General features: G+C 41.7%; 1 protein-coding gene across 4 annotated transcripts in view; it reads right to left on the bottom strand.

The window, feature by feature from the left end:
• Positions 1-227: 227 nt before the first annotated feature.
• Positions 228-15,949, bottom strand: part of slc22a13b (solute carrier family 22 member 13b) — a 38,816-nt gene continuing 23,094 nt past the window's right edge. For all 4 annotated transcript variants that reach the window (XM_073048770.1, XM_073048789.1, XM_073048781.1 and 1 more), the window contains 6 exons: positions 12,570-12,690; positions 8,624-8,715; positions 7,370-7,581; positions 5,601-5,709; positions 3,017-3,226; positions 228-838 (listed from right to left, as the gene is read on the bottom strand). In XM_073048770.1, coding sequence (XP_072904871.1) covers positions 748-838; positions 3,017-3,226; positions 5,601-5,709; positions 7,370-7,581; positions 8,624-8,715; positions 12,570-12,690 — 835 coding nt within the window. In that variant the 3' untranslated portion in view covers positions 228-747. The remainder of the gene's footprint in view (positions 839-3,016; positions 3,227-5,600; positions 5,710-7,369; positions 7,582-8,623; positions 8,716-12,569; positions 12,691-15,949) is intronic.

Genomic DNA, 15,949 nt, shown 5'->3' with positions numbered 1-15,949 from the left:
CCACATCTGTTTTGAAATGTTCTGACCATCTACCCTATTTATGCCCATCATAATTTTTATAAACCTTTAAAAGGTCAAATTAGGGATGGACGTTGGTGAAGAGTAATAGATTAAAACACATTATTTTCCATCATCTTATTTTAGGGAAACTCTGTGAAACAGTTGCATATTTCAAATGAGACACAGCAACAATAAGGAGAATGTAAGGAAATACAATGAAACAAGAATTCAAGATTAAGTCATTTCCTTTTTAATCTGTTCCTTCAAGACAAGTCTGCCATTATGTCTATTTTATGCAATTATGTTTCCGTGCATTAGCCAAAGCAGTGTGACAAATACATGTTCTACTTGAGATCCCACAGATGGACTCCTATCATTATTATGTTTATGAAATCCTGTGGATACTTTCCTTATACATTTCATGAATATCTACAGTATTAGTTGCCTTAAAAACAAAGTACACCATCATACACGTATCACACATTGCCTAATTTCAGTCACAAGAAATAAAGAATTCCTCCAACTCATTGTACCAGGGTCTGATGATTCATCCTGCGTTCAAATTACTAATAAAGAATTATTCAATAATATTTTTAAAGTCATTTTCTGACCTAATTTTTCTTCTGACAAATTGACATATTGTTTCCTGTAAATGAATACAAGCTAAAAGTTAAAATGCAGTGTATTTCTGAAGTGGTTGCAGTCAGTGCTGCTCAAATTCAGGCCACTCTTCAAAAACATGTAGCGTCACATTCTTGTGCTCATAGTGAAGTTTCCTTCAGCATCTGCTGCAGACTGATGGCATGCATTTTCTACATCACTTTTGCCATTCACTTCCCTAGAGACAAAGTAAAGCTGTTAATCAACCTTATAACAAGGACATTAACAGATTGAAGGTGATCTAGAGAGAAGTTTGCATTCTACCTACATTAGTAGGTTAAATAGCTCCTCTGATTACCTTAATGATTGGAAAAAGACAGTATGTGGCATGTGACTCCAGTAAAATAAACATCTTTATGTAAATACATGCTTAGACCAAAACACCATAAGACATAGGAGCAGAATTAGGCCACTCATCCCATCATTTATGGCTAAAATGTTAACCCTATTTTCCTGGTGTCTTCCTGTAACCCTTGACACCCTTACAAATCAAGAACCGATCAAACTTTGCTTTAAATATATGCAATGAAATAGCCTGCACAGCGATCAGTGGCAATGAATTCCACAGATTAATCCAGTCTGACTAAAGAACTTCCTCCTCATCTCTGTTCAAAAGGGATGTCCTTCTAATCTGAGGCTGTGTCCTCTGGTCCTAGACTCTCACACAATTGGAAACATTTTTCCATGTCCCCTCTAACTGGGCCTTTCAACATTCAATAGGTTTCAATGTGATTGCCCCCTCATTCTTCTAAATTCTAGTGAATACAGGCCCAAAACCACCTAAAGCTCTTTGTCAATTAACCCTTTCATTTCTGGGATCATTCTCATAAACCTTCTTTGGACTTTTTCCAATGTCAATACATCCTTCCTTAGATAAGGTGCCCAAAACTGCTTATAGTACTCCAAATGTAGCCTTATACAAGCTAAGGATTGTATCTTTGCTTTTATATTCTAGTCCTCTTGAAATGAATGCCTACATTGCATTTATCTTCCTTACTACTGATTTATCCTGCAAGTTAATCTTGAGGGAATCTTGCACAAGGACTCCTAAGCTCCTTTGCACCTCTGATTTCTGAACTCACTCCCCACTTAGAAAATAGTCTAGGCCTTAATTCCTTCTACTAAAGTGCATGACCACACACTTCCCTATACAATATTCCATCTGCCACCTTTTTTATCCATTCTTCTAATCTGTCCAAGTTCTTCTGCAGACTCTCTGCTTTCTCAACACAACCTGCCCCACCTATTTTTGGAGCTTTGATATTTTAGCAATACACATATTTTTGGGATAAGCTGGTCAGACCATCAACCTTCATGATGACAGATCCTAATTACCTTTTGGAAACCATTTCTTCACCCACTAATGATATTACTTTCTTTTTGGAACAAAAATGAAAATAAATGAACCTGGAACTACTATTGATTATTTTTTGCTTCATGTAATTTACTTTAAATCAACATCACACAGAGATTTAAGGGAAGGTATTTCAAGCACAAATCAAGCTTTTCCAATCTTTGTTGGGGATCAGCATTACCCACAAAATTGATACAATCCCAAGGATTGATACAATAAACAAATTGATACAAAATTGATACAATAAACTTTGCACAGCTTTAGTTTTAAAAGTTAAATTTGGTTTTTCAGTGGGAGGGGAACAAGGATACTAATAAAATGTTTTAAAAGCTTTTGACTGTCATATTATTTATTTTCTTCAAGGAACAGGCTTTTGTACCTTGACTTATCTTGCATTTTTTTTCAACTAAGCTTTCAAACTGTTTTGGTAATTTAAAGTAAGGTTACTTATAAGCAATGGATTAAAATATGTACCCTATTATAGGGTACAATTTTCAGCTGTGGACTCCAGCTACTTCCTCACTTATTGCCAGACTATGAGCAGACTAGTAGCTCATAATAGGCATCCAGGCCTGGGCAGGGTTGTATGGGAGACCGGCAGTTGCCAGTGCTGCAAGACTCCCCTCTCCACGTCACGGGGAGACCAAGGGCCAATGTCATTGCAGAGCAATGTATGGCTAAGTGCCTTGTATGTATGGCACTGCCTAAGCTGAGGCTCGAACTAGCGACCTTCAGGTCACTAGAACAGCGCCTTAACCACTTGGCCACACACCAACACACTTATCCTTGACAAAAAGGAATGAATATCTCAGGATGACCATGCTACAGTCAGATGTAGTTTAGCCATTGCTGATTCTCATTATAATTCAATGCAGTACAATATTCTGGGAGGTCAATACCTGTTGACTGTTTAATTTTGAACAGAACATTAACAGCTGGTTTGGAATATTAAATTGTGACCAAAAGGGGCCAAGCTCATAGCATAATTAAAACAGCACTAACTTTTTAACATTTCCAAGTTGTCCAGTGTGATCTGGCAATTCTTTGTTGGCAGTTTCAGGCAGCAGGAGGCTCAGGGCACTGGCGATTATGGATGTGATTCCAAATAAGATCAAGGAGATACCTGGATAGTCCTGTTCCAGAATCATAATCAAGGGAACAATGGTGCCGCCTAACCGAGCAAACATGGATGCAAAACCAATGCCCGTCTGCCTGCATCAGCAAAAGAAAGAGCCGTAAACGTGTCAGCAATACAATATTTTTCTCCATACTCTGTTCATTGATAACAATCATTTATAAAGAATCTTCTTTCTATCATCATAGGTGTCAGTTAAAATGAGACCATGCAACATAAAGCACACCAGCAAATGGAAACAATTTATTCTCTTTGGAAATTAGAAGTCTAAATACTTAATTGTTTATTCTTCTGCATCTGCTGTTTCGTTACTTGATCACTGATTTCACAGGTTGCAAAGAATAAATAAAATGTGAAAGTACACTCAGTGGCTATTTTATTAGGTACCTCCTGCACCTAGTAAGGTAGCTACTGACTATATGCTCATGGTCTTCTGCTGCTGTGGCCCAACCACTTCAAGGTTAGATGTGTTGTGCATTCAGAGATGCTCTTCTGCACATCATTGCTGTAACACATGGTTATTTAAGTTACTGTCACCTTCCAGTCAGCTTGAATCTGTCTGGTCGTTCTCCTCTGACCTCTCTCACTGACAAGGCATTTTCTCCCATAGTACTCCTGGATTTTTTTTTTGCTTTTTGCACCAGGTGATCTGCAGTTTCTGGGATATTTAAACCACCCCATCTGATACCAACAATGATTACATGGTCAAAGTCACTTAGATCACATTTCTTCCCCAATCTGCTGTTTGGTCTGAACAACAGCTGAACCTCTTAACCACTGAGTTTCTGCCACCTGATTGGCTGGTTAGATATTTGCATTAACGAGCAAGTGTGCAATGACCTCATAAAGTGGTCACTGAGTGCAGGTTTCATTGTGGTTCTAAATTCAGCGGAATATCTTGAAATGCGAATTGGGAATAGTAAGGTGAAGTAAAGCAAATGGTTAAAAATTACTTGCTCACATATTGGTAAAAATAGGCAGTTAATAAACTTCAATATGAAAGAAAAATATAATAAATAGAAGGATTAGGTCATTCAAGCCTTCAGGATTTACTCGTCTCAAATCCACCTTCTTACACAATTCCTTTATTCCTTACATTGCCCATCATTTGCCACCCATTACCACTTAGGGTTTTGTGACATAGAATGCCATTTTAATAGTATACTCATGAGAAAATCAGAATGAGAATCAGAATCAGGTTTATTATCACCAGCATGTGACATGAAATTTGTTAACCTAGCAGCAGGAGTTCAATGCAATACATAGTATAGAAGAAAGAAAAAAATAAATAAAAATAATAACAATAATAAATAAACAAGTAAATCAATTATGTATATTGAATAGATTTAAAAAATCTATTCAAATGCAAAAACAGAAATGCTGTATATGTAAAAAGTGAGGTAGCATCCAAAGATTCAATGTCTATTTAGGAATCAGATGGCAGAGGGGAAGAAGCTGTTCCTGAATTGCTGAGTGTGTGCTTTCAGGCATCTGTATCTCCTACCTGATGGTAACAGTGAGAAAAGGGCATGCCCTGAGTGCTGGAGGTCCTTAATAATGGACACTGCCTTTCTGAGACACTGCTCCCTGAAGATGTCCTGGGTACTTTGTAGGCTGGTAACCAAGATGGAGCTAACTAGATTTACAACCCTCTGCAGCTTCTTTCAGTCCTGTGCAGTAACCCCTCCATACCAGACAGTGATACAGCCTGTCAAAATGCTCTGTAGAAGTTTTTGAGTGTATTTATTGAAAGTGCCAGAACTTCAGGCAATGTAAGTCTAAGGAATCATAAAGTTTGTGGAACAATTACATTTTCCAGTTAATGACCTTTCAAAATAGACTGATGAAACATTAATTTTGTTTCTCTTGTGATGAAAAGCTATCTGGCCTTATGGTGTTTTCACTTTTTCGGAATCTGTTTTTATTTGCAGTGAAGATACTGATCCACAGCTCCTGAAATTTATTATCGTCCACTATTTGCCAAGAAAAAGTGGTGATGGAAATCAGTTATTTAGTTAACCCCTTTGGAGGTTATTTAACAGTCAGCCATTTTGGCATGCATGTAGTTTCATGTTCAGCACAGACCACTTCATGTGAAGGAAGGTAGATTTGTACCCTTGAGGTTATTTGTGCATATGGTGGGTTTTTAAGACTTTGTGGTCACTTTTTCTGATAACAGTTTTTTTACTTCACGACTTCACATTAAATACAAATTGTCAAGGTGGGCTACGAACTCAGCTTCATTATCAATCCTGTGTTGTAAGGAATAGAGGGATAATACAAACCACACATCCAGAATGTTACTGAGGCAAGTTGCGGCAAATCGCTGTCTACATTTCACAGATTCTGTGCCTGATCTCCAAATGCTTGATATACAGTTGAACAGATGGATGAAACATTCCAGTATGAAAATAGTGAGATTTCACGCATACTTTGTCTAATCCGTCATACCTGATCACAGTCGGGAATAACTCAGTAGAATAAACATAAGTTACTGAGAAGGAGCATGAGATTGACAACTTTGCAAGGACAGCAAGCACTGTGACTTCCAGAGCCATTCCTGAAACAGAAAGAACAGACACAACAGCAGGGTTATGCTTGAACATGCTCTGCTTTGCAAGGAACCCATTTTAATTAGTTCCCCAAATGCTGCGCCTGATATTTTTCTGATATCCCACTTATGGTCACTGTGACTAAGATTTCCGGACCGCCAAAGCAAAGTTGCTCCTTTACACTAAAGAAAGAGAGGGAAATTGAAATGACAAACCTGGTAGTGAAAGGAAAGTGAATGTTCTGGATGAAATGTGCGTGTTGCCACTTGCCCATTTATTTCAAACTCTGCTTTACAGTTCAGTTTACTCTGGCCCCTGGTCTCCTTTTCCAAGTTCAAGTTTAATTGTCATTCAACCATACACACAAATACAGCCAAACGAAACAGTGTTCTTCTGGGGCCAAGGTGCAAAACACAGTACCCACAATCACACATAGCACATATCACAATGATAGCAGAAAAATATATAGTTACAAAAATATTAAAAATAATAATTTAGCCGAAGTCCCCGAGTGTCATAGTCCATAGATTGATGGTGCATGAATGTTTTCCTGGAGCCACATTTCCAATCTCCCAGATTTCAGGTTATGTAGTACTAATCTCACTCCCACTTATGTAGAGTGCATAAAATATTCAGCATTATTCTCCCTTCATGGAGCTCAGTAATTTACACTTTCAGCCTGTACGGATCTCTTTTAATTAGAGAAACCGATACTTCCTCATGCAACTACCTTAGATTTGTGCAGTTGGGTTAAAAGCAACTGTAAATGCACTAGCTATCAATGATGAACCATATTTCCTCAATAACTATTTTATATAGAAATTACCTGAATGCCTTTGCTAGATTTCACCCACTCTTCTACACATAAATCACTTTAACTCATCTAACATACTAGATACATTATAACTAAATTACCACATACGATTCTGACCACTGAGAGAATGTGATGTTACGAGAGAGGGCTTAGAGAAGATTTGTGGATTTTGCCAAGACTGAATAAGTTTAGTTACAATAAAAATATATCATATGGATCTGAGGGAAATTGTGAGGGAACTGGACAGGCCAAATAGAAAGGAATTATTACCCAATGTAGAAAGCATAATATCTAGGAGATGCCGATCTCAGTTCACAAAAGGATTAGAAGTGAATTGAGAAAAGATCATTTCACAAAGGAGTGGTGAAAGTTAGTACGTACTCTCTGGAGCAAAAATTTCAATACATTTATAAGGTATCAAATAAGCACCCAAAACCCACAAATGGCAAAGCTACAATCTGAGAGTGAAGAAGTGGGATTAACATTAATATCTGGCTTTCAGCCAGCATTGAAAGAATGAATCAAGTTATACATTGCTAGGATTCTATGAGTGCTTCTGTTAGCTTCCAGCCTCACATTCTATGGTTCTTATGATAAATCAGTAAAACTATTAAGCCGGATGGTTTCAATGTCATGGAATACATTGCCTGGATAGTGTGGAAACTGAGCCAGTCTTAACTTTTTAAAGGGATCAAAGGAAGCAGCTGTGTGACTTTGGTAAAAGACAGAGTGAGTGGAATTAACTGTACGGTTCATTTCAATAGAGAGCAGAGGAATGGTGCAAATGACAGAACCATCCTGGAGACAAATGATGGGATCCTGCCTGCTCCATCACTCATTTACTTCACTCCTACCTTCCGGAAAAGTCAATATGAGGAGGCATGTAACACCACCAAGCAACAGGAAACATCCTTGACATTTTTTCCGACCAAATCTTGCCAAGAACCAGATGCAGGAAAAACGGAGTATTTCCACTAATCCGAAGATGAAGTTTGTTAGGTAAATGTTCTTGCCAAAACTTCCAACACTGAAGCATAATCCATAATACACAAAGCTATTTACAGACCTGTGGCACCAGAAAAGAAATGTGGGCATCATTTTGTAATTTATAATTTTTATGTCTTTGTACTGTATTGCTACTGCAATAAAACAAGTTATATAATATGCAAGTCAAAAATAAAAAACCTGATTGTTTCCTTACTGCAGCTCACTTTCAGTATTGATAAAATTATACACATATATACAAAAATAACAACATTTTGGTCCCATTGTTTAAGAAAGGATTTTTCTGAACCATTGGAGGCAGTCCAGAAGGGATTCACTAGGTTAATTCCTGTGGTGAAAACAATCTCCTATTACGAGTGGTTTGAAATCAAGTTAGACTTGTTTGGAGTTTAGAAGAATGAGAGATGACATTATTGAAACATCAGAAACTAGGGGGACATGATGTCAGGGTAGATATTGAGTTGTTGGATCCTTGAACATGAAAGCAAATGCTATAAGGGGACAGCTGTTTAAAACTTATGTCTAAAGGAATTTCTTGCTACAGAAATTGATAAATCTCTGGAGTTCTTTGGCCTTGAGAACTCTGAAGGATAGTTCACTGGAGATGGTTAAAAGGAGGGTTAGGTCATGTTTTGAATGACTATGCCTACTTTTTTTTGTGCATTCCAACGATATTACCAAACTATTTAACATACCTTAGTTAAAATCATGTTGTTCCAAACCGCTCAATAAAAAGCCTTCAGACCCTCTCACAATGTAATCCAAATTTTCTTGTGATGACCCAAAAAGAGCATTGCACACAAGTGGCATTATCATGAAAATAATGTTGTGTTTGCAAAGGTGACCCACAATGGACAGTAACTGGTCAATTTTCATGATAGGTGCAATAAGACCTGACAAAAGGTCAGAAACCCCACATACACTGGATTAAATTCATTTTCAGTTTTGGGGACATTTAAAAAAATGCTTTGCCAGTTTTCCAAATATTTTGGGTTATAAACCATAGTCTTTGTAACTTCCCCAAATAACTGCACAGGATGGGGACATTTCTGTTACCCGGCATTATGAAATATAAAGTTTATTAATTAAAAATCCAATATTACCAAATGTAGGTCAAAACTAATGTAACTCTTCTCAGACTTGATATCCTGAAAAGATCCCAGAATGTGATCGGCTTGATTTCTTTCACAGTGGCCTTAAATGTAAATGCAGAAGTATTAGGTAAGCAGAATCAGTGAATTCAAAATACCTGGCATGCTGGCGTTGATAACAAATACATCTACTCCAAATGGAAAACAAAAATTATAGGAGTACATTTAAGAGGGCATAAAGAGAGCAATGAAATAGATCTGGCAAGTAAGTTTAAGGAAAATCCATACAGATTCTATAGATACATTGAGTAAAAGGACGTCCAGGGAGAGAGAACCTCCCCTTAAAGGTTATTCTTGTCTATGTATGGAGCCACTGGAGATGTGTGAGAATACTACTGAATATTTTTCATCAGTTTTTATTCAAGAGAAAATCATGGAAGCTAAGATACAGAGGCAAATTAGTTGACCATAGATTGGTGCTGGCAGATTAAGGAGGATAAATCCCCAGAGCCTGACCGGGAAAGTAATTGTGGAAATTCTTGCAGAAATATTTGCATCATCTATAGGCATACAAATAACCTTGTGGCTGCTGTCAAATCTATTCGATAATGTTCACATAAACCATTAGAGATACTGTAATATGTTAACAATTCTGAATTTATTTTGAGAGCTATTTAGTGATGCAGGGTATTGTAATGATGTTTTCACCTTCTTCCTTAATCTCATATTTAGAATCAGAATAAGGTTTAGTATCACGAGCATTTGTCGTGAAATTTCTTAACTTAGCAGCAGTAGTACAATGCAATATACGATAATATAGGGAAAAATATGTGAATCAATTACAGTAAGTATACTGTATATATGCATATTAAATTGTTAAATTAAAAACAGTGCAAAAACAGAAATAATAAAAGTGAAGTTATGTTTATGGATTCAATGGCCAGTTAGGAATTGGATGGCAAAGGGGAAACAGCTGTTCCTAAATCACTGTATGCCTTCAGGCTTCTATACCTCCTTCCTAACAGTAACAATGACAAGAGAGCATGTCCTCATTGATGAGGGTCCTTAATGATGGACACCGCCTTTCTGAGGCACCGCTCTTTGAAAATATCTTGGATACCACAAAGACCAGTACCCAAGATGGAGCGGACTAATTTTACAACTTTCTGTAGCTTCTTTCAATCCTGTGGAGTAGCTCCCCCACAACCCCCCCCCCCCCACCCCACCACCACCACATCAGACAATAATGCGGCCTGTCAGAATGTTCTCCAGGGTATATCTGTAGAAGTTGAGAGTGGTTTGGTGACAAACCTCCTAATGAGATATAGCCGTGGTCTTGCCTTTTTTTATAGCTGCTTCGTTATGTTGGGACCAGATTGGATCCTCAGAGATCTTGACATCCAGGAACTTGAGATGACTCACTCTGTCCACTTCTGATCTCTCTATGAGGATTGGCTCATGTTCCCTCATCTTACCCTTTCTGAAGTCCACTGTCAGCTCCAGTTTTACTGACGTTGAGTGCAAGGTTGTTGCTATGACATCACTCAACTAACTGGTATATCTCAGTTCTGTACGTCCTCTGGTCTCCATCTGAGATTCTGCCAACAATGGTTGTATTATCAGCAAATTTATAGATGGCATTTGAGCTATGCTAAGCCACAAAGTCACGGGTATAGAGTAGAGCAGAGCAGTGGGCTAAGCACATCCCTGAGGTATGCCAGTGTTGATCATTAGTGAGGAGGAGATGTTATCAGCAATCCGCACAGACTGTGGTCTTCCGCTTAGGAAGTCGAGGATCCAATTGCAAAGGAAGGTACAGCGGCCCAGGTTCTGTTGCTTATCGATCAGGACTGTAGGAATGATGGTGTTAAATGCTATGCTTTAGTCAACGAACAGCATCCTGACATACCGGTAGGTGTTTGAATTGTCCGGGTGATCTAAAGCTGTGTGAAGCGCTTTAGAGGTTGCATCTGCCGTGAACCTATTGTGGCGATAGGCAAATTGCAGTGGGTCCAGCTCCCTTCTGAGGCAGGAGTTGATTCTGGTCATGAACAACCTCTCAAAGCATTGCATCACCAAAGATGTGAGCGCTACTGGACAACAGTCATGAAGACAGCTTACTTTTATGTTCCAGTCCCAACAGCGCACTTTATAAAATGGTTAAAATGTTAACTTAAGAATGTGCTTTTTAATTGCTGTCAATGGCTGCACAGTCAGCTTGCAAATCATAATCACTGAATGCCAGAAAATACCCCATCAGCGAGTTACTCATCGGCATGAAACTGAAGGAGCTGAATGTGTGTGAATCGTGCTGGCTGACTCAGAGAGGCCTCGGGGCATGAAGGAGGTGTGCACTCTAACAGCAAGTGATCGTCTTACTCGCTTTTCTTGTGATTGCAAGAACCTGTTGTACATTGTTAACAAGGAATGCTCAAGTCTGATTCACTGATTTATTGGCGGATAGAGATGCCCATCTAAGCTTGTCTTCAGTTGCCGTATTTGGCCCACATCTCTATAAAGCAGGGGTTCCCTTCCTGGGGTCCTCAGACCCCTTGCTTGATGGTATTGGTCCATGGCATAAAAATGGTTGGGAACCCCTGCTCTAAACCTCTGCTATCTATGTGCCAATCTAAATATTGTTTAAATGTTGTTTTTGTAACTTCCTCTACCTCTTCCTCTAGCAGTTCCTTCCTCCCACCACTCTCTATATGAAGAAGTTGCCCTTGGGTCCCTTTAAAATCCTTCCCCTCTCTTCAAACTATGTTGTCTAGTTTTTGAACCCTTTCCCTGGGAAAGTAATTGTGTGCATTTATCCTATTTATTGATGCTCTTTATACCCCTCTACAAGGTCACTCCTTATTCTCCTACTTCCTACAGTCCAAGGAATAAAGACTGAGCCTACCCAACCTCTCCCTATAACTCAGGCCCTCAACATTCTTATAAATCTTCTTTTCACTCTGCACATAGATGACATCTTTCCTGTAACAGGGTGACCAAAGCTGTACATTATACTCCAGGTGTGGCTTCACCAATGCCTTGTACAACTGTAACACAATTTCCCAACTACTATACTCAGATCCCTGATCGTTTAAGGCCAACATGCCAAACACTTTCTTCACCACCCTGTCTATCTGCAATTCCACTTTCAGCAAATCATGTACCTATACTCCTAGGCTCCTCTGTTCTACAACATTCCCCAAGGCACTACCATTCACTGTGATAGTCCCACCCCAGTTGGACTTCACAAAATATAACACCTGGTACTTATCTGAATTGAACAGACCAACTACCTACTGTAACTGATTAAAATCTGCCTGAAGTTTTTGATAATCTTCATCCTTGTCTATTATAGCACCTATTTTAATGTCGTTTGAAATCTTCCTGACCAAGCCTTGTATATTCACATTCATTTATATAAATGTTAAACAAGAATGGTTCCAACACATACTCCTGGAGCAAATTTGACTCCAGGCTAAAGGTTACACCATGCCTGAAGTATGTATTTCAATGAAGAAAAGGATTGTAAAGGGTGTAAATTCTACCGAGAAAATTGCAGAGTTTGGGCCATGGTACCTGAAGAATCATGCTTTCATGGTACCTGGCTCATTAATGCCTGATACTTAAAAAGCTTAAAATCTGAAACAAATCTCTCTCAGAGGGTCATAGGGTAGGGGGAGAGTGCAGAGGTAGGTAGAGATGAGATTATAAAGGCGTTTTCAAATGAAAGTAAGAAGTTTAATATTCAGGCCTATTTGGAGTGCAATATCAATGTAATGTTTTATTATTTTTGCTTTAAGCTTTGATTTGCCATTCATACTAGATAGCTGAGAAATTGTGCTTATGTTGTGTGATGCAATGAAAAGCATGTTATTTATTAAATTGCTTAATATTAGCTTTCAGTTGAACATTATCTTCACAACTCAAAAAGTTATTATTTTTACATTCCCATGACACTTACCTTGTCAATTAATGATTCATTTATTGCCCTTCTGTTTATTATTGCTGCTCTCCGAAGATACTCCTTAGCGGCTTCTTTTTGTCCTTTCGTTATAAGCCATCTTGCAGACTCTGGAAGCAACCTAAGGGACATCATTAAATTTAAGTGATTGAGTGGCAAACAGTACATACTTTTTAAGTATTGTATAAGCCTATTTTAAAGTGTTCTGGATGTGAATTTCCATATTGTTGCTTTAAATGACCAACATTGTAAACATTGTTAAAGGAAATACTGTGGTGAACTACATATACCTGTCTGGACACGCCCCCCTGCTGACTGCTCCTGTGGCTCCTCCCACAGACCCCTGTATAAAGGCGATTGGAGGCACAGCCTCTTCCTCAGTCTCCAGGATGTTGTGTGATGGTCGCTTGCTGCTAATCGTGGTCTCTTGCAGCTAATAAAATCAGTTATTGATGGTGCATTAATTTTATTAGCTGCAATTTTAAAATATGGAGAGCATTTTACGACCGGACAAATTGGACATTGATCCTCAATCCCCGGAAGCAGCTATTGCCTTTGAACTCTGGCTTGCATGCTTCCAATCGTACCTGGAAGAGATTCACGTGACTGAGCCTGCTATCATATACAGAGTTCTCCTCTCCAGAGTCAGTCCGCGGGTATACTCCCTAATCAGGGACCTGCCGACCTACCAAGGGGCACGGGACGCCCTCAAAATACGGTACTTGCAGCCGGTGAAAACCATCTACGCAAGTCATCACTTAGTGATGCGACGGCAGCGGACCGGAGAGTCAAGCGCTGAGTTTGTCCGGGCCTGCGACTGCAGGGGACTGACAGCAGAACAGCATGCGGAGCTCCTGGTACGAGACGCCTTCGTTATGGGGATCAGGTCAATGTACGTGCGCCAGCGGCTGCTGGAAAACGCCAATCTTACCTTACATTTGGCGATCGAGCTGGCCGACACGCTGGAGGCTGCTCTGCACAACGCTGAAACTGTCCAGCCACGCGATCTCCCGCTGGTCCCATGGACGCTGCAGACCCCGCCACCCAGCCAGTTGATCTCAGCTGCTGCCACTCGCGAGTCCATGAACTCTCCGCAAGCCTCCGGCGAATCGACTACGGCTGCTGCCACTCGCGAGTCCGTGAACTCTCCGCAAGCCTCTGGCGAATCGACTACGGCTGCTGCCCTGCAGCGTTACTTCTGCGGACTTGAAAATCACCCCCGAAAACGCTGCCCAGCCCGAGAAGCTACCTGCTCCAGCTGCGGAAAGAAGGGCCACTTTGCCAAGGCCTGTAAGTCTAAACCACGAGCGGGGTCGAGCAGCGCTGCATGTGAGGCATGGGGGTCGCCATCTTGGTCGCCGCCATCTTGCCTGCCCGCCTCGTGCGAGGCATGGGGCGGCCATCTTTGTCGGCACCACCTTGCCCCGCCTCCGACCCACTGGTGCTTACCGGGCACCAAGACGGCGATTCAACTCTGGCCTCCATAACCCTCGACCAAAGCGCTCCACACCAGTTTGCAAGGTCAATGATGGACATCCTGGTGGAGGGGCACAGGACTAGCTGCCTGTTTGACACGGGCAGCACTGAGAGTTTTATTCACCCGGACACGGTACAACGCTGCGGACTCGTGACACGGCCGGTAAGCCAGAGGGTCACCATGGCTTCTGGATCGCATTCCACAGACATCCAGGGAGGTTGTGTAGCGACATTGGTGATGCAGGGCACAGAATATCGGGACTTTGCGTTACTGGTCATGCCTCAACTGTGTGCCCCTGTGCTATTGGGGCTCGACTTCCAGAGCCACCTGAAAAGTGTGACAATGGAGTATGAAGGGCCTCTCCCACCAATCACTGTCAGAAATCTTCAGTTTTGTGGGGCTTCGTCATATACCCCGCTACTGACCACACACACACACACACACTGACCCGCACATCCCACCCAACACCATGCCAACAGCCGCGCTACTGACACCACTTGCAGCCTCTCCACCCTCAAGATCCCTCCCCCATCGCTGTTCGCCAACCTGACCCCCGACTGTAAACCTGTGGCAACTAAAAGCAGGAGGTACAGCGCGGGGAACAGGGCCTTCATTCAGTCAGAGGTGCAGCGGCTGCTCAGGGAGGGGATCATCGAGCCAAGCACAAGTCCTTGGAGGACCCACGTGGTCATTGTTCGGACAGGGCAGAAAAATAGGATGGTCGTGGACTATAGCCAGACCATCAATAGGTTCACGTAGCTTGACGCGTACCCCCTACCCCGCATCGCGGATATGGTCAATCAGATAGCTCAGTACAAGGTGTACTCGACAATAGATCTGAAATCCGCTTATCACCAGCTCCCCATCCGCCCAGAGGACCGCCCCTACATCACCTTCAAGGCGGGCGGCAGGCTCCATCACTTCCTGCGCGTCCCCTTTTGTGTCACGAATGGTGTCTCTGTCTTCCAGAGGGAAATGGACCAGATGGTGGACCAGTGCCAACTGAAGGCCACGTTCCCATATCTGGATAACATCACCATCTGCGGTCATGACTGGCAGGATCATGACACCAGCCTCCAATGATTTTTCCAAGCGGCCAAAGCCCTTAACCTTACCTATAACAGGGACAAGTGTGTGTTTGGAACCACCCGACTTGCTATTCATGGGTATGTCATGGAGAGCGGGGTCATTGGCCCTGACCCCGACCGTATGTGCCCTCTGTTGGGACTCCCTCTTCCCACCACCCTCAGAGCCCTCAAACGGTGCCTGGACTTCTTTTCCTATTTCGCCCAATGGGTCCCTCACTACGCAGACAAGGCCCGCCCCCTGGTCAAGTCTACCACATTTCCCCTCTCTGCCGAGGCCCGCGTGGCCTTCAGCCGCATTAAAGGGGACATTGCCAAAGCAACGATGCACGCGGTGGACGAGACCATTCCCTTCCAAGTAGAGAGTGACGCCGCCGACTTCGCGCTGGCTGCTACCCTCAATCAGGCAGGCAGGCCAGTAGCATTCTTTTCTCGTACCCTTCAAGGCCCTGAAATTCGGCACTCTGCGGTGGAGAAAAGCCCAGGCCATAGTGGAAGCTATTAGGCACTGGAGGTACTATCTCGCCGGCAAAAGTTTCACCTTGCTGACTGACCAGCGCTCAGTTGCGTTCATGTTTAGCAACCAACAGTGGGGCAAAATCAAAAATGATAAAATTTTGCGGTGGAGAATGGAACTCTCCACCTACAACTATGATATCCTGTACCGGCCTGGAAGGCTCAATGAGCCCCCTGATGCCTAAACCGGGGAGCGTGTGCCAGCGCACAGCTCGACCAGCTATACGCCCTCCATGCAGATCTTTGCCACCCGGGGGTCACCCGATTTTACCATTTCGTGAAAGCCCGGAACCTGCCGTACT

Source organism: Hemitrygon akajei, chromosome 1 (assembly GCF_048418815.1).
Source record: "Hemitrygon akajei chromosome 1, sHemAka1.3, whole genome shotgun sequence".
In the NCBI taxonomy this organism is placed as follows: Eukaryota; Metazoa; Chordata; class Chondrichthyes; order Myliobatiformes; family Dasyatidae; genus Hemitrygon; species Hemitrygon akajei.
This window is presented reverse-complemented; position numbering and strand designations above follow the sequence as displayed.